General features: G+C 44.3%; 2 protein-coding genes and 1 pseudogene across 2 annotated transcripts; 1 reads left to right on the top strand and 2 right to left on the bottom strand.

The window, feature by feature from the left end:
- Nucleotides 1-2,397: 2,397 nt before the first annotated feature.
- LOC136536038 (uncharacterized) lies at nt 2,398-3,117 on the bottom strand (annotated as a pseudogene).
- Nucleotides 3,118-17,867: 14,750 nt separating this feature from the next.
- LOC136536039 (receptor-like kinase TMK3) lies at nt 17,868-18,863 on the top strand. Its single transcript, XM_066528464.1, has one exon. The coding sequence runs from the start codon at nt 17,868-17,870 to the stop codon at nt 18,861-18,863; it is 996 nt and encodes a 331-aa protein (XP_066384561.1).
- A 1,236-nt stretch (nt 18,864-20,099) lies between these two features.
- LOC136516128 (vesicle-associated membrane protein 721-like) lies at nt 20,100-23,181 on the bottom strand. Its single transcript, XM_066509514.1, has 5 exons — nt 22,804-23,181; nt 21,281-21,422; nt 21,070-21,190; nt 20,906-20,968; nt 20,100-20,481 (listed from the first exon to the last, which is right to left on the bottom strand). The coding sequence occupies exons 1-5, from the start codon at nt 22,991-22,993 to the stop codon at nt 20,335-20,337; spliced, it is 663 nt and encodes a 220-aa protein (XP_066365611.1). The 5' UTR covers nt 22,994-23,181; the 3' UTR covers nt 20,100-20,334.
- Nucleotides 23,182-24,296: the final 1,115 nt, after the last annotated feature.

The following is a 24,296-nucleotide window of genomic DNA, read 5'->3' on the forward strand; positions in this document are numbered from 1 at the left end:
GAGCAACTATTCATCATTTCAACAAGGATGGAATCAACATTTCTACAACACATATGTATGGAGTGGAATTTATTTATTTATTTTTATTTTATTTATTATTACTACTAATATTATTATTTTTATTTTTATTTTATGTGCATGAGATAAGCAAATATGCAAAAAGAAAATAAATGTAAAGAAAATAAATATGCAATGCAATATACCCGAGCGGGGCCCTCCCCCAAGCTAGCTCAATGCCGGAGGTATGAGGTCACTTGATGAAGACTCTGAGGTAGGTACTTTATTTGTTTTTTATATTTTTTTATTCTTGTCTTATACTTAGTAATTTTGGAACAATGATCAAATTAAGCAAATTGTTTAATTTAATCAAGGTAGACTAGTCAACCTAACCACCATGCTCAATTTGAAAAGTCTATGAAAACATGATTGTATGAAAACCATATTTTCAAACCAAAGCTTACTAGTATATACAAGAGTTTATTCAAAGCAATAAATATTTTTGGTTTGGTTTATCATTCAAAGTTCTATACTTAACAAGTTTTAGCACAATGATCAAATTCAAAATTTAATCAAGGTAGGCATTTTAACCATATCACCAAGCTAGCTTAAAAGGCCTATGAAGACATGATGTGCTCAAATCATGCTTCAAACTAAAACATGCTTCATATATTGCTTAGAAGTTTAACCAAATTTTATCAAGTTATGGAATATTTTTGTTTTCATTTCATATGCAAACAATTCTAACTCTATGACCAAACTAAGAATTTTAGCATGATCAAAGTAGGTTGAATAATCCAAGCACCATGCTTGCATTATAGAACCTATGGAGTGAGCATCACTCCCCCAAGCTAGATATTTTGTATAGGAATGAAAATTTTGTTTTGAAAACAGAGAATGTTTTTGTCGTTTTCATTTTTATCATTACTACTATACTAGCAATGTTTATTTAGAATATTAATGCAAAAATAAAAAGGATAACTACCGTTTACCTGCGGCGAGGGTCCATAGTTTATAGTCCTATGAATAGGACTGTCTCCTCCCTTCATTGATTGCTCGATGAAGGGATGTCTGTACCCGGGGAGTGAGTACGAACATCTCCTTTTTGGGCCTCCACACCTTTTTGTTCTTCTTCATTGGGGTGGTGGTGGATTTTGGAGCTTCTTCTTGTGGCTTCCACACCTTCTTTTTAGAAGGTGCTGGAACAACCTTTGGAATTTCCTTCTTGGGCTTGGCGTTGTTCTTCTTCCGCTCTGGCCTCTTGTTCTTCTTCTTGAGGCCCTCCACCATGTGAGGTTGAATCTCAACCTTAGCGATGCCATGTTGATTCGGACCATATTTGATCCGAACCATGGAGCATTGCTCCTGCTGTGCCTGCAAGACAGGGTTGTGTATGTGTTTCCTAGTTTGCTTGCTTTTATTTTGTTTATTCATGTTGTATCCAGTGAATGGGCAGGTTAAAGTTCTACCCTAAATGTAAAAGCGAGCAAACCCCGTTCCCACATGTAATTCAACGTTAGTGGTAAATAGGAATGATCTCCCAAGAAGGAGAGGAACTTCCCTGTTTGGGCCCATGTCGAGGATGATGAAGTCGATAGGGACATATTGGTCTTGAACTCTTACCAGAATGTCTTCTGCTATCCCCACCGGCCTTCATGAGGATTGATCTGCCATCTGCATTCTAAAATCTGCGGGGTAGAGAGGACCTCCTAGAATTTCATTAAATGTTACCTTGGACATCATGTTGATGCTGGCTCCAAGGTCGCAGTAGGCGTTGATGATGACATGTGGGCCAATGGCACATGTGATTGCCGGGCGGCCTGGGTCTCCCTTCTTGGCGATGTAAGGTGGGTCTACAAAGTAGCCATGCCTTTTCTATAACCTGTGCTTAGCTTTGACTATGGAGACCAAGTTAACTGATTCGAATTGGACTTCAGGTTTCATCGGAGTCTTCTCTGAATCAGATATAGGAATAGCAGCCGCTAGTTGAGCTATTTGTTTTTCTAGATGTTTGTTAAAGCTCAACTGCATTTGGACAGTAGCCGACAAACTTTCAAGTTTTGTATTTATATTTTCCAAAATTTTATCATTATTTGTTATCTTTTTGGTGAGATTTTCATTTATTTTAGCCTGGCCTAGTACCAAATCCTTAAGTGAAGGTTGATTCGAATTGTAATTTGAATTGAAATTCGAATTACCTTAGAATGGTGGTCGAGGTTGGTTACTCCAGCCATTATTGCCTCCTCCTTGTTGGTGAAACCCGTTGTTGTACGAAGCTTCTTCGCGGGTCTCCGGGCAATCATTGCCCGAATGGCCAACATTCCCACAAACCTCGCACGTCATCTGTGAGTCTAGGGCCTTGACGGTGTCGATGTTGACGTCAGCGGCACGCTTGTCAAATCACTTGAGGATTAGATCTATTTTTGTGGCAAGCATATCTGTCTCCTTCATGGTATGCATGCCTTTTTGTGTTTTAGCCAGGGTTCTGTCCTCCCCCCAGCCTTGGTTTGTCACCATCTTATCGATCAAGGTCGTAGCCTCATCGATAGTGAGTGACATAAATGCGCCTCTAGCAATGGCATCTAGGTGCCCCTTCGACATGGGTGTTAACCCATTGTAGAAGTTCTGGAGCACCAGCCAGTTCTCCATCCCATGGTGGGGATAGGCTTGGATGTACTCCTGCAGCCTTTCCCATGCCTCCGGTATGGGTTCCATCTGAGTTTGCTAGAAATTGGTGATCCTTCCCCGCAGAGCATTGGTTTTGCCCACAGGGAAGAACTTGGCGAGGAATGCAGTGGAGCATTTGCTCCATGTGTTAATAGCCTCCTTGTCCTTGTAGAACCACTGTTTTGCCTTCCCCACAAGGGAAAAGGGAAACAGACAGAGCTTGATAGCCTCGAGTACGACGTCCTTGATGATGATGGTGTCACACAATTCAAGGAACTGTTGTAAATGAGCATTGGCATCCTCACTTGGTAGTCCATAGAATGGACTCACCTGCACCATAGTGATAAGCTCGGTTCGGAGTTCAAAGTTCTTGTCCCTGAGGTTGACAGCGGGCTCGGTAGGCACATTGGCAATAGACGGAACAGAGAACTCACAGAGTGACTTTTGGGCCATGGTAGTGGTAGTAGCTGGTACAGACGTGAGTGGTTCGGTCGACGGTGGCGTAGAAGAAGAAGTAGAGGCATGAGTCCCCTTCTTCCTTAGGAGTGCTTCTAAATTGGGAGTGAAGTTGTCCGGCAAGTCGAATAAACTCATACACTATCCTGTTTTCATCCACAATAAGGAAGAAAACAAAGAAGATTAGCCTGTATGAGCAAATGGCTACCATACATGCATGCATACTTTGAACATATCATGATAGACATTTGTTATCTTTTGCTTTCCCCGGTAACGGTGCCAGGAATGCTTGTTGGCATTTCTTAGCGTCACCACCTAGGGCAGGCACATATGTCCACCCTCGGCAGCGGTGCCAGAAATACTGGTGGAGCTGGCATCCCATAACACCATCGCTAGGACCCTAGAGGACCCTAACGACAGCACTATGGAACGCCAACCCCCGATAGGTCTTACATTTACAGACAGAATCCGCAAGCGCATGGATCTATCGTTGTAGCATTTCACCCAGAAGTATTTAGAGTATCGTTATTTATATTTTTCCAAAGGAAGGCAAGGATAACAAATGTTCTGACATGAGTATGAGCAAAGCAGTCATGTATGCATAATATCCAAATGATCATAACAGGGGTAAACATTTGTAGTTCAAGATAGTGGACACACACATGTACTAGTCAAGAGATTCCTACACTTAAGAATAAAGAATAAAAGAATATCCTAGTCAGGAGTAGAGAGTTCTATATAGTTAGATTGCTATGAGCTAAGTTATCATACATGTACACAAAATAGTGCTAGGTATGTGGGAGTTGGATCAGGAGGACACCGAGTACTGGTCTGCCAGCAACCTCATGTGACAGTTTACGTACTCCTACACCATGGACGAACATGGGGGAATTCAAGGGACGGATAGGGCTATCACCACCTGCCGCCTACCCCATGACCGCGGGACATGAAATGCATTCACCCACCACTATATACCCGGGCACCTCACCCGCATACATAATGACCACCCAAGTCCCCCCTAGTCCCCGACCCTATGGATCGACCGGTAAGAGACTTGGGCATACTTGAAAGCATGATGAACCACCTCCTCAGCACACAAATAGCTATGTGGCAGAACCGACCAATTCATACAGGCTTAAGTAAGAAAATCACCTGCCGACGTAGATAAATTAACGTACTTAAGTCCATATAAACTCGGTAGTCCGTGAAATCACGCAGGATTTCAAACCATCCAACATACAAGCCAAGATCGTATAAGTTTAGCAGCCACCATTCAAGTGTTACATAAAGTTTGCAACATCATCTCGAACACATCGGAGTTTGGAACATAGAGTTATTACAAACTAAGTTCAACATAAGTAGCGGAAGCAAATAGTTTTAAAACCACATACACACACATATTTTAATACAGTGCTAGATAATGATCAGTTCCACAAAAGCAGTAGATAAGACATATGGAATGACCATGCCCTTGGTCCTAGTTGTCACCCATCACTAGGTAGAGACAGTTGATGCAGTAACCATAGTACATCTGACCATCTGCAACAACAATGGGAACAAAGCCCTGAGTACGAGAATGTACTCAGCCAGACTTACCCGACTTAAACGGAAATAGAATGACACCAAGGAGCATGCAAAGCTTCTTTATGGGGCTAGCTCGACTCATTTGTGAAAAGCAGATGTATCATGAATAAATTATTTTAAGTACTTTGGCATCATCTTTATTATAACCTATTAATCTAGGTAAGCAGCTATGCTAGAGCAATCACTTGATTAACCATTAACATCAAGTTACCATCTTAGGTTTAGCCTTTCCAACATAGTCCACATAACCATTCCTGTTCCATCATCATTACTACGATGGCATAGCTCGAGTCAAGTGCTCACTATCTAGGAGCGATGGTGATTCGAATCGATTCCTAACCAGCTGGTGATTTATTTCTCATACAAACCATGCTTCCCCCACCAGGGTAGCTTAGATCACCAATGACACTATTCCGCAAGCCGCGGGACAATCTGGAGCCACAGTACCTAGGGACCGCCTGACTGCCAGGAATTAGGGCGCACCTGCCCTTGGGCTCACTCTTCGTGTCCCTGTCATACCCCCATCGGCACCAATACGTGCACCCATGTAGATCCCGGCCTAAATAGTGCCACTAGCTTTGCGGTTGGAATGACTTATCCGGCCAGCTAAATGTGAGGCATGCGTTCAACATGACAAGAGGGACGAGCAACGATCGGTCCTTAATCGACACAGGCGGAAACTACGAGCACCCTAGAACCCTGTCTGGTTGCCCACTACACATTCCACCCGATCTCCATTTATCCATCAACACTTGGTTATTTCCATGATATTATCCATAGCTAAGTATCTAGGTAACCACCTATAATTGCCGATGACCGGAAATCACCGACTGCTACCGGTCTAAGCAGGGCTAAGCATTTAACTCGGTCCTAGACCTAGCAGGGTAAGATATACTAAGGTAGCCAAGGATATAATATATGCATCAACGGTTTCATTCAACTCCTATAACTTAATGCAACAATATATATATATATATATATATAAAGTAATTGATTTATAAAGTAGGAGACTTAGGATGCTCCAGGGCTTGCCTCTTTCGAATGAGCTAGGCTGGTGGTCCACGCACTCGGGAAGATCTTCGCCTTGTTCCTCGGCCTTGGGCACCTCCTATGCCTGGATCTCCTACGGTTCGACTCTCGCCTGCTCCTCGGACACGGCTACTAGAACTTTCTCCTATGATACTGTATGATGCATTGGTATGTGTGATTATTACAGTCGTGCATAGGTGGAAATGAAGTATGATAAGCATGGATGATTGCATGTAGATGCACACTTTCCTTTCTATTTTACTGAGTAGGTGCAATTCTCCTCTCCGGTAAAATAGAACTTATGCAAACACGACATTCACGCACAACACACCTCACTATTATGTTAACCCTAACAGCATGTTATTTAATGCTTCAAAGATACACCAAAGCTAAGCAATTACACTACTCATGTATAAAGAGGGTTATTTTATTTCATTTTAAACTAAGGCTACAACAGCAACCTATACTTCTAGTGCTCATAAAATTATGAGAAAATTATAGTAGATTCCTCAGGCAATAAATAGTCTACCATAAAATTTTCATTGCATTTGAATAAGTATAACAGCCTACATAAAAATGACAAGCTATGGTGGATAATAGAGCATGAAAATACTTTGTACTATGAAAAGTGTCAAACAATAGATTTAGTATTTTTCCCATGATCTACATAGCATAAAATCATTGTACAAAAAGTTTCACCTACATGTATTATACATATTTTTAGCTCTAGGAATTTTACAAGAATTAGCAATTAATTGCACCTAAATGACATAGCCACATTTTTCCACAGAACATGCATGTTATACATTTTTCACAGAGAGTACATCACCTAAATATATCAACAAAATTGGAACCATATTTTTTTACCTATATTCTATTTACTATGCATTTTCCAAGAAATCAGCATTTATGCAATTTAAATAAACACATAAAAGTTTCACAAATTTGACATGCAATATTTTTAACAGATAGATCTAGTCACAAGAAACCTAGCAAAACTTGTTTCAATCAATTTGGAGCAATATACACCAAGATATAATTTTTCAAAGCATTAAAACAGTTTTTGAAATCCATTTTCTTTATTTATGAAAAACCAGCCGGCCTTAAAACACTGGGTGCACCCGGTGCAGTGCACCCAGGTTTAGGCGAAGGTGCTGACGAGCGAGCCCCCATGATCAGCCAGCCCCACCTGCCAGCCACACGCTACAGGGGAGGCGGCGCTGACCGGCGCGAGCTCGTCGTCGGCGAGGTGGTCGGCGACGAGGTCACCACCATCGTGACCACCGTGCCAAGGCGGACACGGTAGTGCAAGCGGTAGGGCCGGAGGAGCTCGAGAGCGAGCTGGTCGGTGGCCATGGCGCATGGCGGCATGGCACAGCTGTGGACTCGACGAAGCAAGGCATGGCAGGGTGCGAGAAGGGGTACGTGAGCACCGCTAGGTCAAGGCGGAGCAGGTGCTCGCGAAAGGAGGGAGGGAGTAGCCCGGCGGCGAGGTCGGCCACGCGGACCGCGGTGGTGACACGCCGAAGACGGGGGAGGAAGGCCAAATGTGGCCCACTACCTTGGCAACAGCAGCTACTGGTGTGCGCACTGGAAGCCCAGAGTTGAGGCGGAGCGTAAGCCGCGATGAATCGGACGCGGGTGCGGCGGAGGAGGCGCTTGACGCTGGCGGAGCTCCGCGGCGGCGCTGCTGCTGCTGTTTCACTGTGAGCGTGAGAGCGGGAGGACGAGCGAGATGGCGGAGTGGGGAGGAGCGTGGCACGGTGTGGCAGGTGAAGGCGAGCGCGTGGTGTGGCGAGGGCCACTGGCAGTGCTAGGTGTCTGCCGCAGCTGTACGCCGGCGGCACGCGGCGACCAAGCTCTGCTCTCAGTCGGCCAAGGCGCGCGCGCGTGGGCGGGCGAGCGAGCGGCGGGCGCGCGGGGGCAGGCCGGGCCGGCCTGTGCGGCTGGGCCGAAAGGGAGGCGCGCAGCCCACGGCGCTGTTCCCCTTTTTTCTTTTCTTTTTTTAATTTTTAAATTCAAACAGCCCTAAATTCATCATTTTGAGCAACTTAAAAGCATTTTCAAGATTTGGTGTAAAAAAAGTTGTTCCAAACTTTAAGATCTACAACTTTGCTTTAATGACCAAAGTCAAATTCTTGCTAGATTTTGAATTACAAAATTAAAGTCAATTTAATTTCAACACCCTATTTTGGAAGATTATTTTTAAAAGCAAAACTTGGTAAAAATTCAAATATAAACTTTGCTCCAAATTGTATTCTAAATATTTCTAAGCTATTCTAGTGATCAAATCAAGAATTCATAGCATCCAACATGAGCATGGCATTTCACATAGTTTAAACATAATGAATTTCAATTAATTTTAAACACCACATGAAATGACACTACATTTCTTTTGAAATGGAATGTATAGATGATGCTTATGCATGATGTGATGATGATTATGCTCATGAGATGAAATGTCTATGCATGCTTAACACCAGAGGTGTTACAAGCTCTACTCATGAACATGATATGAGAGTAAAGCACCTAAACCAGCTTAGCATATGCATGATATGTAAACTATAGACTACTCTAAATATCACATATAGACTAAGTAGACTATACATAGCCAAGTATGAAATGAGCATAACATATGAACTATATACTAGCACATATATTATGAACATGTCACCAAGACTATACTCTAGTTCATAGCATCTACTATATGAATATAAGAGCAAAGCTAATTGGAAGAACATGATGAATATAAGAATGAAATACTTCATCTTTATTCTCACCAAATCCCACCAAGGAGCCAAGCTCTCCTTGTAGCTTCTCTACTCCTCTTCTCTACTATTTCCTACTCTATTCCTAAGCTAAGTGAGAAGAGGTGGAGGGAGTGAGGAGCTCTCTTGAGCTAGTGGAGAGGTAGTGGTGTTGTGTGTGGTGTGTGTGTGTAAGGGGGGCGCCTCCCCCTCTTTATATAGGAGTGTGGAGGGGGCATCCTGGGGGAATATTCCCTGAGCGCACCCTGCACCGCCAGCCTCCTCTTAATGACCGCACCGCCAGCCGAAGCTGGCCCCACTTGGCAGAGAGGAGGGTGTGGCCACGCCATGGGTGCACGCACGCCTGGGGTGGCTCGGCCCCCTCCTCCTTCACCTAGCTGGCTTCTAGCTAGGCCTAGGCCATGGTGCTGGGGTGGGGTTGGCCTATTTCTGCGTTGAGTTGGCCTTTCCCTCCTGTTGCTCCTTTGCGCTTTCTAGAAAAGCGCATTTCTGACATGTTTCACCTGTTTCCGGCTTTGTTTCTGCATTCACATCAATTCTATCGGTACAAGTGGAAATAGGTCAGAAGCACATGTATATGTGTGTATTAATGTATATTTTCCTCCTTTTTGGGCTTATGTTGGCGGTAAAAATCTGTTGTTAACGACCTCCAACAAACTCCCCCAAGCTTACCCTTTGCTCGTCCTCTAGTAAAAGCTAAGACGTTGGTTGTTGATCAGGAGTTGCTACAATGCCAATTACATTTCAAATATGCCAAGTTTATAACAAAGTTTTCTACCACAATTTTAATGAATTAGCTTTCTTACTTACCCGTTATTACCTTGTAACTTGTGGAGCTTTTTGGCCTTCTCCGGTCTCGGGTAGTTGCAAGACAGAACAGATGAACAGACCTGCTTATCATTTGTTCTTTTGATTATCATTCCGGAGGTTTTGATTTTTTATAAGATAAATGTAGTTCCTCAAATGATACACTCAATCGCTCAAAAGTGTATGTGTATTCCTCACCAAAGGCTTTTGGCAGTTTTAGGAACATCAGGTCACGGTACCAAAGACTGCTCGATGCAGCTGAGCAGTCAAGGAGCAGGAGGACGAGGACCGGGAGCAGGAGGAGTAGGAGCCTGAGCACTCTTGAGAGGGAGCAAGAGGAGCAGTGGGAGTAGGAGGAGGTAGAGCGGGAGGAGGAGTAGGAGGACAAGGAGGAGGAGGCGAGGTAGAGGGAGGATGAGGATGAGGAGGAGGGGTAGGGGGAGGACAAGGATGAGGAGGGGCAGGAGGAGGAGGAGGCAGGGGGTTTCGCTTCCTCTAGTTCGGGGTCAGCTGTCTGGTTGCGAGGTCCCTCAACCCTCCCGAGGCGACCAATACCTCATGAGCATCGCCCGATGATTCGGCCCACTGGGTCTAGGTATGTAACTTTACATGTTAGCACTACTTTTTCATTTGTTATGATGAAAACCACAATAGAAACTAATAATTTTTATTAACCACTTGGGCAGGAGTTGGCAGGTTGTGGCTCCAGGTGCTCACAACCGCTTGCCCAATGGCATCCTGGGTCTTTTGTGCAAGTACCACTTCCCTAGCATAGTTGAGTATGCCGGAACGCTAGAGCCGGCCTACACGTTTGACCACTACACGACCGCGGGGGATTTACCAGATCGGCTTTGCAGGCAATTCCGCAACAAGGGGGTGCGGGTGGTGACCGAGCTGTTGGTAAGAATTCCTCGCACTACATTGCTCATTACATCACATTCTTTGGACATTCTTTAAATAATAACTAGATACATCGTGTCTATATGTAGGATTTCTTTAGAGTGGAGCCAGGATTTGAGCCACAGGCGACTAGGGTGGCTGAGAAAGCATGTCGTAAACTCGTGAAGGACATGCATTATGAGGCGCGCATAAAGGCCATCATAACATACAGCGCCGAGTACGAGGGGGTGAAGATCAACAAAGCTCAAGCAAGACAGATGAGTCTGACCAAAGAATAATACCTGCAGGTAAATATAGAACATTAATACTGATTTGTTCTAAGATTAAGTATGGTTAATTTGATCTTCTTATATGTCATATACTCGATGATGTGTAGGCGATTCCATGGTGGTGCGCCCTACATCCCCAGTGCTAGGAAAAGATGGTCGACAGATGGTGCGCCACCGAGTGGGAGGAGATGCACAACGCTTGCCGGGAGCGGCGTTTGATGATGCTAGGTGCACCACACCATCAAGGGAACCTTATCCTCAACCAAACGCAAATAGATGGATACGTGAATTCATTATTTTATTCTAACGCTCGCTTCTACATAATTTATAATCATCTTCCTGTTCTTTTCACAGTCAGCGGCACATGGTGGCCAGCCTTGCTCCCAGTTCAAGGCATGGGCTTTGGCCCACAAGGGCAAGGCGACGTTCGATGTCGACTACAACCTGGAGGACCTAGCCTTGATGTATAGCAATGCGACTGTCCACAGCCGCCTCAGTGAGTACACATCGATGGCAAAGCAGGTCCATGGGCCAAACTACGATCCTCTCACCTAGGACCTTGATGGAGAAGTCGTCATGAGGGTGGGAGGAGGCAAGAAGCATGGGCGGTACTGGATTGGCGATAGCACACTTGACACGGCCACTACTCCCACTCTCTCCCAGATTCAAGCAAGGAGCATGAGCTCAAGCCCAGCCATACGCCCACGGTCGACCGCTGCACAGCTCCAGATGGAGGCACTCCAGGTTATTTCTGTTTTATTCGTCGTTCATTGATTTTAACATACCTTAGCTTTGCATTGTAACAATGGGGTGAAATATTGTAGGCCCAGCTGGAAGTAGAAAGGAAGCGTCGGGAGGATTTAGAGGCGAGGATGGAGGCCGAGCAAAAGAGGATGGAGGAGATGTTTCTGTACATGCAAAGTCTTGGCGTGAGTATGGGTCAACCTCCGCCACCTGGGCTATTCCCTCCTCCACCTGCTCCTACAACTACTCCTATGAGTTTGCCTTCTCTACCTTGACCCCTTTACTTACCATGTTTATTGCTTTGCTTGTATGACCTCACACATGCAATCTCTTCTCCTTTGTGCAGAATCAATCAGCGGCTTCGAATGATGTGCCTCATGCCCAAACACATCAGCCAGGGTGGGGCCCTTGGTGAATGGTACTTGTGGGTTGATGTTTATTGTGCATGGTACTTGGAGATACTTGGATTTGCATTTGTGGTTCACTTGTGGTGCACTTGGATTACTTGGTTCACTTGTTGATGCACTTGGTTCACTTGTTGCACTTGGTGATGCACTTGTGACTTATATGTGACGTATGTGTGATATGTGTGATATATTGTGATATATGTGTGATATGTGTGATATGTTGTGATATAATGGTGATATATGTGATCTGTGGCGATATATGTGATCTGTGGTGATATATGTATTGTTTGTTTCATTGGAATGCAAAAAACTAAAAAAAGACATTTTTGGATCACTTTGCCAAGTGCAACACTCGGCAAAGTCACCCTTTGCCGAGTGCCATGAGCCCATGACCATAGCACTCAGCAAAGTGGCCCAACCTGGGAACCTGGGAACACGCTTTGCTGAGTGCTATGGTCATGGCACTCGGCAAAGGGGGGCAGCTTTGTCGAGTGCCTGCATGGTGGCGCTCGGCAAACATTTTTTTCAAAAAAATCGACGTCTTTACCGAGTGTCTGCGGTGAGGCACACGGCAAAGAAAATATTTTTAAAAAAATTGACGAAATCTTCATCGAGTGTCCGTCGGGAGGCACACGGCAAAATAAACAACTTTGCCGAGTGCCTGGCTATCCTGGCACTCGGCAAAGTGTCTGTCACCGTGTTCTCGCCGTCCACTTGCCTTTTTTTTGCCAAGGCTCATGGTTGGCACTCGACAAAGGTTTGTCGTGTGCGCGATAGAAAACACTCGACAAAGAGTGCCTTTGCCGTCAGAAACTTTGCCTTGTGCTGTTTGTCGGCGGCGGCTATCGGCAAAGCATTTGCCGTGTGCCTACTGGGCTTTGCCGAGTGCCTAGGACACTCGGCAAATAACCTGAGTCCGGTAGTGCCACCACGTCCCGCTCTTCCTGCTCCGCCACCTACAACGACTACCGCAGCTGCCACCGTCACGGTGGAGGGCCACCCTGTCAAGCACCTGTCGATGTCCGAGATGGAAGAATGCCACCGGCTCGGCCTTTGCTTCAATTGCAATGAAAAGTTTGGGTGTGGTCACAACCAAGTGTGGCAGCGCCTGTTCTTGTTGGACCTGGCAGCGACGGATGATGACAGTGACACCGCCTCTGACAACCAAGCCAATCCAACACTGCCGATGTTGCTCCACGCGATCACCGGCATCCACACCAGGAACACCATGCAAGTGCGCCTCTGGCTAGGCGACGTCAACGTTCATGCTGTAGGATCTCTGGAGTGCCTAGAGGGGGGTGAATAGGGCTATCAAAACTTAATTCAATTAAACATCAGACCTAAGTGCGGCACTGCCGCACCCTGACCGCGGCACTACCGCGCCTGCAGAGAATGTTTGTCCACGGTTCAAAATCTACCTAATGAAATTTAGATCGAGTAAATTTCTTAGCTTCCTACAAGGGTATAGTTCATAGATCGAGAGCCAAAAGTGGTAGGAACACCACACACAAGTAGATCAGGCTCAAACCCTAGAAATCACCACAAGAACAAGTGAAGCACAACAACACAAATAATACAATGATTTATCACGTGGTTCAGCTCGCCACTAAGGCTTGCCTAAGTCCACGTTGTTGAGGTTGTGCCACTAAGGCTTAGGGTTTTGCAATCCTACCTCATTCTCAAGTCAAGAGAGTGAACTCTTGAGATGAGGGGTGATTTCACTAGCTATAGGGGTTGATTACAAACCTCCTGAGGCTGCCACAAGGTTGGCAAGCTCATCGAGTGATGCTCTAGCTGGCTAGGAGCAAAGCTCCAAGAGTAACAAACACCACCGTCGGCCAAAACGTGAACCAAATGCTCTTTAGAGTTGGGGAACCAGTGGATCTGCTTTCTAATCGAGTTTTGGCACCTTTTTCTCTCAAGGATTGATGGGATGTCAATGGAGTTGCTTGGGAGCTCAAGGTGTGCCAATGGAGGTAGAGAGAGAAGAGCTCTGGTCGGTCTACTCGCGAAATGAACATTGAAGAAGAAGCAGTGACCGTTGGGGAGGACAGGAGAGGGTATAAATACCCCTGTTACCAAACAGTACTTTTAAGTGCGGCACTGCTGCACTCACTAGGTTAGCTAAAAAGGATCTGACTTGCTGGCTATCTTGGTGGATGAATGAGGATGTTTTGTGTAGAATTAGAGCACTTGGTCACATAATTTTGACCAGATGAGGTGTCCCTCTTGATAGTACGACATACCTATACTCAATTTCAAAATATAAAAATGAAATGTAAACCTCCTTTGAGTAGACTGCTGTCCATGAAAATAATTGGAGGCTCCTCCTTTCCTTATTACATCCTCTTTGCATAGATTCCCTATATCTCATACTTGTAAAGCTCATTAGTCCTCTAATTAAGTAGTCATCAACACCAAAACCCATAATTAGGCTTGATTGTACTTACACACGCCCTCATCGACTTGGGCTCAATGCACAACCTCGTTGAGAAGAAGGTTGCCAGCCGCACCGGACTACCTATGGTTGGCTGCAGCTCGGCGACCATCACGATGGCTAGTGGCGAGCGCGTGCCATGCACAGGCGTGTATAGGCGGGTGCCATTCTCCATCAACGGTGATCAATTCTCAGCTGACTTCTTCGCGCTCCCCTTGCCGGGTTACGACGTGGTACTGGGTACCCAATAGCTAGCCGCACTAGGCCCAATCCTATGGGACTTTGCGGCCTTCACCATGTCCTTTTGCTCATGAAGAAGTCCGCCGGAACCCCTCCAACTGCATCAGCCACCTGGGAGGACATCGACAGCTTCATCGACCGCTCTCCAACCTTCCAGCTCGAGGATGAGCTGCTCGTCAAGGGAGGGGGAGATGTCATGTGGACGCAGCCTGGGTAGTCTCCAAGGGGGGCACCAGCTGTAGTTAATGACAATTAGTAGTCTAGGGGAAAGGATAGAATTAATGAGAAATATGGCCAGAAGGGCCAGAGCGACATCCAAGGAGGTACCATCTGTAGTCAGCAGCAATTAAGATTTATGGGGAAGGTATTAGAGTAATGAGAGTGATTAGTGGGGAGAGAAACAAGGAGAGCAGAGCTAGGCGCATGAGAGCAGAGCTGGGCGTTTGTGGCTGGGCTGCTCTGTATATAGACTTATGTAATCAGCTTATGAGAAAGGAATGAAGAAACAAGTTATCTCCTAATCTGCCTCTGCTACTCTTAATCTCATCCCCTGCTGCTCGGTAGCTAGGCAAAAACCCTGGCACCTTTACCTGGTTCTAGCTTCGAGTTGAGAAGCCAAGGGCGGCACCAACGCCCTTGACATATTAAGATTAGATTTATATTTGTCCTTATATTTGTTATGTGCTCCTGTAATTGGTAGAATTTACATCCAAAAATTGATATTCTTTTTGTATGCTTTGGATATGGCCCACATTTTACCTCTGAAAGCAAACTTGGATTATTCACAGTGCAAAACTTCCTCTACAAATGCTAGAAAAAAGGAAAGGTTGTTTTCTGTTAATAGTACCAATATTTTTGCCTCTTGGATATCTTGTTCTAACAGCATATATAAATTCGTTATTACACACGATATTTTTCCCTCTTGATAGTGCAAAATACTTCCTCTACAAATCATATCATGTTAGCATATATCTTATTCTAACAGTACATACAACCAACAATTAGCCTTACATAAGTGATACCATTGGATTAGTATTTGAAAGCACTATCTTATAAGATAAAATATAGGTCAAAGTATAACTCTGGAGACCACGTCTAGTCAAACCGCACCTTATATTGAAATGGAGGGAGTAATTTAGTAAGTAAATTCCATGCAAAAGAAAAGGTATGCACATGTAATTTTCTACTCTCAGAAGACAGAGAATGAGTTTAGAAGTTAAGAGTTATAACCTGTGACCCTACTGCTGTTAATAGGCTATATGTATGATGCTAACTTATCCTTTTCCTTTCTTCAGAACCTGGGAGTGTTAAGTTGCCACCTGAACTCTGCAGAGTAGTCATGACACCAGTGTCAACAAATACTTTGTTCAGCTTCTCATTTGTTCCTTCCATAATGTACCGTATTCAATGTCTGCTTCTTTCTGCAAAGTTGAAAATCCAGTTGGGCCCAAGAATGCAACAGTTCAACATAGCAGCTATGAAGGTTCTCTTTTTCTCAGCAGTTATTTACTCCACTAATAGCTGTAGTAGGCAACTAGATACTAAGGTTAATTGGATGAGCTTTTAAGCTACAAAAGAATTTTAGTTGCTCTTATTTTGTCGAGGTGTTGAGAATAAAGAAGACTTGTCAATTGGCAATGTCAATGCATTACATGCTACTGAACAGTAGTTTAAAAAAAAAGAACAGATGGCTTGCTTGTATTATGCTTAATTTCTAAACTAATAACAACATTGGTAAATGCTTAACTATTTCATTTCCTATGAATTTGAAGTTAGCAAGCTGTATCATGTGCAGATTCTGGAAGCACTTACAACAAAGGAATGCCAGGAGACTATTTCACTGGAATCATTAGAAACACTTGGGGATTCTTTCATTAAGTATGTTAAAGGCCAAAATCTTTTTAGCAAGTACAAACATCGAGAGGACATACTAACCTCTATGAGGGAAGAAAAGGTCACCAACGCAGCTCTATATCAGCTAGGTTGCAAAAGCGGACTTGTGGTACTGAAGATCTTCTAATCTGCTTTGCATGCCTTTTTTCAACTTAGTACTGAAGTGTAATAGTTGGTTAAACTTTCTGAATGAAGTAGTTTGTGATTGAAACTCAACACTTACCGTTGCTATGGAGTCCTGAGTTTGGAACCTGACTTGTTGGTTTATTTAATCGACAAAAAAGTTCAAATTACTCCCCCCAAGTTTGGCATATGTCCAGATAACCCTAAACTAACGTTTTGTTCGATTTACTCCCTCAACTATTTCAGTTGGTTTAGTTTACCCTCAACTACTTCAGTTAGTTTACCCTCTCGATGCTCTATTAACACTCAAGTCACGCATCCAAAAAAACAACTTTGACCATTACTACATTTGGAGATAAATCTACTTACATCACTTTCATGTTTTCAAACTCAACCAAAAAAAAATTTATTTATAGTTAAAGTTTAAAATGTTTGACTTAAGACAAACTCAAAACGACATCTTTTAGAAAACCGAAGGGAGTATCGGCCTGTTTGGTTCCCCTTGCTGAAGTTTAGCTACTAAACTTTAGTCACTTTAGCTACTAAAATATCAAACAAACTGAATAAAAAGTGACTAAATTAGCTTAGTCACATTAGTATCTCAAGAGTGACTAAAAGTGACTAAAGTAGTTTTAATAGCTAAAGTTTCCGCTTCTATCCAAGCGTTAAAGCATTACAGGACAGTGCTAGTGCACTGCAACTGCTCCATTTGCTCTCGGTGCCATTACCGTGCCCCAACCAAACAAATGACTGTTCGCTTGGGCTGATCTGGCTGGCTGAAAGTACTGGTGGCTGGTTTTTTTGAGAGAAAAACACTGCTGGCTAGCTAGCTGATTTGGCTGATAATCTCAAACGAACAGGCTGTTAGAGTTTTACTCAAATGCAGTTGCCTGATATTTTGTTTTCTTGTCAGTCCAATTTCGCACAACATCACTTGTATACTGTCGAAACATCACAAGGTGCATCACGGAACATTCTAAAATACATCACAGAACATCACATGTATTTTAGCAGCCGCCTGAGAACATCACATAACATTAAAACACATCATCTAACACAACGGAACATCACATATGTATCACTTAAACATCGCAAAAAACAACATAGAACATCATGTACTACGTAAACATTATATATATATATATATATATATATATATATATATATATATATTATGTGAACATTACGAAAAAATACATCTGAACATAACTAATGGTTAAGCAAACCATCGGTCACATGCTACGTAGACACACCCGACAAATTAAGTAATCACTGATGCCACCGCCGCTCCCTCCGCAATTCCATTCCCAAACCGTATCATTAAAAAAAACGCAGCACAGGCTGTGAGTAGTTAGTGCCAGTCAGTCCGCGTTGAGTATGAGACTGGACTCTAGGCTGTGTGTAGTTAGTGCCAGTCAGTCCACACGGACGAGACTCCGCGTTGAGTACGAGACTGGACTCTAGTCTAGTATATAATAACAAGAGAACCCGACCGATGGCGACGATCCATCGCGTCCAACTCCCAACGCAACCTGACAAAGTGACAATGCCGACCACCGCCCATCGTCAAGAATCCACCACCACGGGGACGAGGAAGAAGGGCCTCCTCGTCCTCCTCCTCTCGTGCTGCCTTGCTGCGGCGGCGGCAGTGGGAATGGAGCCCTCAGATGCCAGCGCCATCGCCGACCTCGTCCAATCCCTCGCGACGCCGCCCTCCTCCTGGACCGCCGGCGGCGACGCCTGCACCACCTTCGAGGGGATCACCTGCTCCGCCTCCGGCCGCGTCACCGCCATCGACCTCGCCGGGAAGGGCCTGGCCGGGACGCTGCCGCCCTCCCTCTCCTCGCTCACCGCGCTGGAGTCGCTCCAGCTCCGGGGCAACTCGCTCACCGGGGTGGTGCCGGCGGTCCTGGGCGAGATCGCGACTCTCAGGAACGTCTCCCTGTCCGGCAACTTCCTCCAGGGGCCGGTGCCGCGGTTCGCCAAGGGCGTGGCCGCCGACGACGTGGTCGACGGGAACAGTTTCTGCTCGGACGAGCCCGGGAGGCCGTGCAGCGCGCAGGTGAGCGCTCTGCTCCGGGTGGCCGAGGGGTTCGGCTACCCCGTTTCGCTTGCGAGGACATGGAGGGGGAACGACCCTTGCCAGTCATGGCAGGGCCTGGCCTGCGTCACCGAGCCAGATGTAAGCAGGATCTTCCTGCATGCCGCAAACTTTTCAGGGACGATCTCGCCGGCCATGGCGAACCTGACGGAGCTTCGAAGACTTGACCTGGGCGAAAACCGCCTCGCCGGGGAGATACCGGATGCTCTCGCGACATTGCCCAAGCTTGGGTTTCTTGATGTTACCAACAATCGCCTCACCGGCCAGCTGCCCAAGTTTCGGCCGTCGGTTCGTGTGTTGTCAGATGGGAACGCGTTTTGGGCACCATCGCCCTCACCATCGCTCTCACGTGATGCTGCTGCAGCTGCGGCCTCATCAAAGTTGAATGCAGGAAGTATCCTGATTGTAATTGGGGTTCTTGTGGCTCTTCTTGTTACCTGAATGAAAGGGGGCAATCCTATATATTGGCGTGATCAATAAATAAAATAAATGGTCGCTTCTAAATAAACTCTCATGTGCTTGTCATCAGAGGCCTAATGTTAATATGTTATTATGTCACCAATCTTACTCGGATAACTCGAATCTGGGATACGAGAAAGAAGAAGACCACTAGCGAGTGGCGAGTGCATTGCATTTGCACAGGCAACCGCCGATCGAGCTGCTGCAGCTGCAGGAACGCAAGTTGCGTGAATTCCGTGTCATGTTACGGAGAGGCGCCACGCCAGCACGGGGCGTTGCTGCTATAGTGCTATCGCAGCTCCCTTGGGGCACGGATTAGCAAACGCGATGGATTAGAGTACCCCACAACAACACAACGAGATGCAGCACATTTGTTTGTTCAGTGAGGAAACAAAACCTTGTATAGTCGAGATGCAAAGACGAGAGGATGTTGGTGTGCTCTTGATGCAGAAGCGGCACGTATTCGCCCAAGGAAATACGGGAGGAAATCCTGAACCCAGAGGCGATTTCCTGCTATCGCACCTCCCTTGGGCACGGATGGGCAAACGCGATGGATTAGAGTACCACACAGCAGGGGGGGCAGGGAGAAAACACAGCAGCGCAGCTGAGGTCTGCAGAGTGCAGTTTTGTTACCCGGTTGATTTCAACTGGCTGGAAAAACCTGCCTAAGCACAGGGTACAGGCATGGTACAGATACAAGAGACAAGCAGCAAAATGGAGAATTGGAGAGACTGGCCACCAACTTGATTACAGATTAACTTTAATGGGTCATCCTCCCCACGCAGGTTGCTGACTGGCACTGGCTGGGGTTTCAAGGCTCACGACCAGCTTGCGAGGATGTAATGTACTTCAGTACTTTCGGTTTCTTGTTTTGTTTGTAAGAATAAGAATGTCATGCTCTCAAGTTCTTTTGTTTGTTTTTACGAGAATATAGTGTTCATGAGCATGCCTAGTTTGACTTAAGGTTTGGTTAAGTAGCTCTTCCGTGAATTAACAAACTTTTGCTCAATGTTTGACGATCTGTACCAAGTTCCCATTTACATATTTATAGAAAGAACTTGTATAGTCAAATAGCAAGACCCTGAAACATTGGAAATCGATTCCGTGCTCATATTTTCCAAGCTGCACTTTTGCACTAAACGAGGTCAATGCAAGATGCCCCAAATGCGCACATTATTGTCCAGAAGAAGAAGAGGAGCAAGGGACTGAGTCACAACATTCAGGAGAAGTTCAGTAAATCTACTCATATCCAGGCTATACATATATAGCGTCCAAAAAATACACGACAGTTTTGACAGTTGACACAACTAACCCAGTCACCATCCAACATTTATCAAATACTAAGACAATGCAGAACACCTGTGCACAATGACCGGGCCAGAGCACACTTTTTTCTTGCTCCAAGCAGCAGTATAATAGGTGCAGTTGAATGTATCAGTATTCTGGTCTGTGCTTAATGGCATTTGAAACCATGACAGACAGAGAGGATAATGATCAGAATAAGTGCAATGATTATTCCCAGGACGATGAGCTTGATTTTCATGTTCTGTAACCACATCTTTCTCCTCACATTTGTTCCTTGCTGTCTGAAATCTTGTGCCTGCAACAAACCCAGACAAATTATAAGAAACTGACTATTGTTTCACATACCCCAAATCGACCATGCAAATAGGAGTTACATCACAAAATCAAAATAGATTTAAGATCATTCACTCTTCTAAAACCCAAAAAAGAATCGATAGAAAGGTTACGCATCCATTTCAATACTTTGTATTTATACTTGCATATAACGCTAACAAGTCAACAATGGTATTCTTGGTTTTTGACATAGTATATGCTGCTTACTTGCTTAGAGGTACTTCAGCATATATGGAAACTAATTGCCTTTCTAACCTACAGATATTCAGACATCTATGGAAACTAACTTGCCCTCCTAGGCAACATGTACGCCCTCTGACATCTATGAAAAACAATACAATATTCAGTGGAGCACTACAGAGCAGGATAAAGAAATGCATGAAGACCTGTGAGCGCAGATTCTCAGTCTTGTCGACAAGCAGCTCAATCTTCTCTCCACGATCTAGAACCTGCATTGAAAAAAGAAGAAAAAAGCAATCAGAACATTCTTACAGTGGCCATCAATACCAACAGTCTAGATTGTAAAGCTCGATCAATCCACAAATTGTACCTTTTCAATGTTTTCCATCATAACACCCTTGACTTCTGAAACCTGCGCCTTCACTTTGGCCAGCTTGCTAACCTCTTCAGGGTGATCCACACAATACTGCATGTGCTCTTTAAGTTTTGATCTGCAGAAAGTACATATTGTTTTAAGGGGGAAAAACTAGTCCGATGAGGCACAATATATTCACCGAGTTCAAGACCTTGGTGATACATACCCGAACTCTCGGTTGAGGCTGTTAGCTGCGGCAGTAGCAGCTTTCCCACCACCATACCTTTTTGTGAAATCCTCCTTAACCCTATCCATGAAAGCAATGAGAATTTGTTGTCCCACCGATTCAACAGCAACAACACAGTATGCTGCAAAGCAAAGTAAGGCATTAGACCTGTAAATTTATAACTTCCGGAATTTAAAATTGACTGACATGGGATTATTGCAACACAAACCAAATTTTCTTGAGAAGTGCGCGCTTTATGACAGGGTGGCAGAAAGCACTTTCGAGTTCTTTTATTAAAAAAAGTATTAAAAAAAAGGCTAATGGACCATGTTTGTAATGTAAAACTTTTGGCATCAGCCCTTATTGGCTGGTTTAAGTTGTGAACATACAACATTTTAGCATGTGAAGCAACATATACAAACATTAATGTTTAATGGTCCAACAATATGACCTCCAACTCACCTTATCGTGTATTCAAAATGAGAATAACATCTTAAATCTAAGATGCTAGTAAGCACGGTAGAAATAAGATGATGTTGCTACAAAGACTAGAACTGGTAAACAATCGATTACATGCACTCAATATGACCTGATTTAATATTGAGTGTAAGCCTCACCTCTTAATGATACATGGATCCAGTATGAGTCGACAAGGAAAAGGCCAAGGTATGAAACAAAGCGAGACAAACAACCAAAAAAGAACAGGACAAACACTAATATTGCAATAGTGTAAGTGTTCTTAGAAGAGTCATTCTCACATTATGTAGGCTGCATCAACAGAACCTTAGTCTAATGATGGGCAGACTACCTACCACACCTGTGTCATATCCAGTTATTATTTACGAAATCACATTGATGACAATGTCTCCTCTAAACAATGTACGCCAAAATAAAACTTATGGCCGATGGAATCTTACTGTGACAACATACCATAATAAAAAAGATAATAATATATTCAAACCATCATTCAACACAAAACACAAAAAAAAGACAATTACAACTACTGTAATATGTTGGTTCTTAAATCGGGAGGAATTACCTAAGACAAATGTGCATGAAAAGCATGTGTAACAAGGGGCCAAAAAACCAAGCATGCAGCAGCCACCACTCATCACCAAATATATATCTACTAAAAATAGCAAACTTATTGGCAGCACCTGTGAATGCCCTGAGCTTAACTAATCTAGCACGGTACTCCACATATCTAGAAGTACTTCGAGCTCCAGTCTCAAACGATGGATGGTACCATCTAAGGAGGGCTTCACCAGTTAACCCAGTTAACTAAGGCGTGCACAACTGGGAGCATACTTCTCAGAAGTTCTCACACAACACGAACTCACATCACCGGCAGCACGACCACCAACTGCAATCAAAACCACCTAACCGCATACCAACCAAATCAGTAAGATCTACACAAGTAGCCAAAATCAAGCATGCATATCTGCTACGGACAGATCGGATAAATTCCGCAACGAATCGCACGGGTAATAAAAAGGATCATTCGGGAAGGCAGGAGAACTCACTGAATCCGTCTTCCACGAGGTAATTGAAGGTGTGGCCGTCGCAGTTGTAGGTGAACTTGTTGTTGCTTGCGGGGAGCTTCATGAGGCACTGGGAGGCGATGGTGGTGAAGTTGCCGGTGAACTCCGTGTACTCGGCCAGTATGACCGTGCCACGGGCCACGAACGCGTAGATCAGCGACTGCTGCCCCATGGCTGCCTCTTCGTCTCTGCTTCCCCCTTCTTCCCCCGCTCGTGGAGTTTGGCTCGCCGCCGATGACTTAGGCCTCGCCGCTGGCGAAACCCTAGGGCTAGGCTAGATCTCGGCGAGGTGGGATGCGGGGGAGGGGGAAAGGTCGGTTTCGCTTCTCCGTGGGGTTGAAGGAGGGGAAATAGTTGGGGTGGAAAGGGAAAGGAAATCAAATTTTGTTGATGGAGTTTTGCATGACGGTCCTTAAAACAGTTTTATTAACAGCAAGATCATGGCCTTGCTTGTTGGACTCGAGTCTTGATCAGGCTTCGGTTGACGAGCTGTCCAGCTCATGGTTGTTTATCTCTCTCTTTGAAAACTTTTTTTTTTAATTATCTCACCCCACTTGTGTTAGTTCATCCACTAAAAAAAACTTGTGTTAGTTCAAGAGAGCAAGCTACAAAGTTAGTGAAGTCACTGTCACTCCTATTACTGTGTTTTTGAATTATATAGAATTTTTTGTTAGATTAGTAAAAAACATGTTTCTGCTTTCTATAATGACTGGCTATATCTTTTTTTTCTTATATATAACATGCTTACATAGGTGTTGCCCTGAAATGGCAAACTAAAAGTGCCACCATGACTAAAATGTTATGCGTACATAGTGCGAATAGACAGTGCCACAATGGTAAAAAGGCATGGAGATTAACACATGTATGAAAATTAATGAAGATTAAGCATGTATGACAAGATGAAATATATACTCCGTTCCATCCTAAATTAGTATTGAAAACTAATGAAATATCCGCTTTGACTTTTCCTAGGTCAAATTCATTTATCTTTGACCGAGATTTTTGAAAAAATGCATCATTGCCTAAAACATTAGATTATTTCATTTAGATTCTTCATGAGATATGTTTTGATATGCCATCCTATTGAATGTGTAGAGGTAAATATAGTTTTCTGAAAATAGTCAAAGTAAGAGAAGTTTAACTCAATACAAAACCAAAGCAAAATATCATTTAGAACAAAGTGAGTGCTTTGTTTTATATTTACGAATGTTGGATTTGGGAACCACTTGGGACTTAGATACTAATGACCGCTACTTTTATGTTATCCTTTCGTTAACTCTTGTACATGTTGTGTGAACTCACGTACAGTATTATATGTGTACGTTCACATATAACACACGTACACATCAATGCATCATATTTCCCTATAAGTACTTCTAAGAAACTAAGCTGGTGGATCCTGAGATGGTGGAGGTACTCACAGATGTCGCGATGTCGTTGGTCACGTCATGTGTCATTGAACGAGTAGCACTATT

Source organism: Miscanthus floridulus, chromosome 2, assembly GCF_019320115.1.
Source record: "Miscanthus floridulus cultivar M001 chromosome 2, ASM1932011v1, whole genome shotgun sequence".
NCBI lineage: Eukaryota > Viridiplantae > Streptophyta > Magnoliopsida > Poales > Poaceae > Miscanthus > Miscanthus floridulus.

What these genes read in the sequence shown, in the direction of transcription:
- LOC136536039 (XM_066528464.1), top strand. Translation starts at nt 17,868, where the DNA reads ATGCCGACCACCGCCCATCGTCAAGAATCCACCACCACGGGGACGAGG.
- LOC136516128 (XM_066509514.1), bottom strand. Translation starts at nt 22,993, where the DNA reads ATGGGGCAGCAGTCGCTGATCTACGCGTTCGTGGCCCGTGGCACGGTC. An exon ending in CCTCGTGGAAGACGGATTCA is followed by an intron (nt 21,423 to 22,803) that starts GTGAGTTCTCCT and finishes TTTGCTTTGCAG; the next exon opens with CATACTGTGTTGTTGCTGTT. An exon ending in CTGAGAATCTGCGCTCACAG is followed by an intron (nt 20,482 to 20,905) that starts GTCTTCATGCAT and finishes GGTTTGTTGCAG; the next exon opens with GCACAAGATTTCAGACAGCA.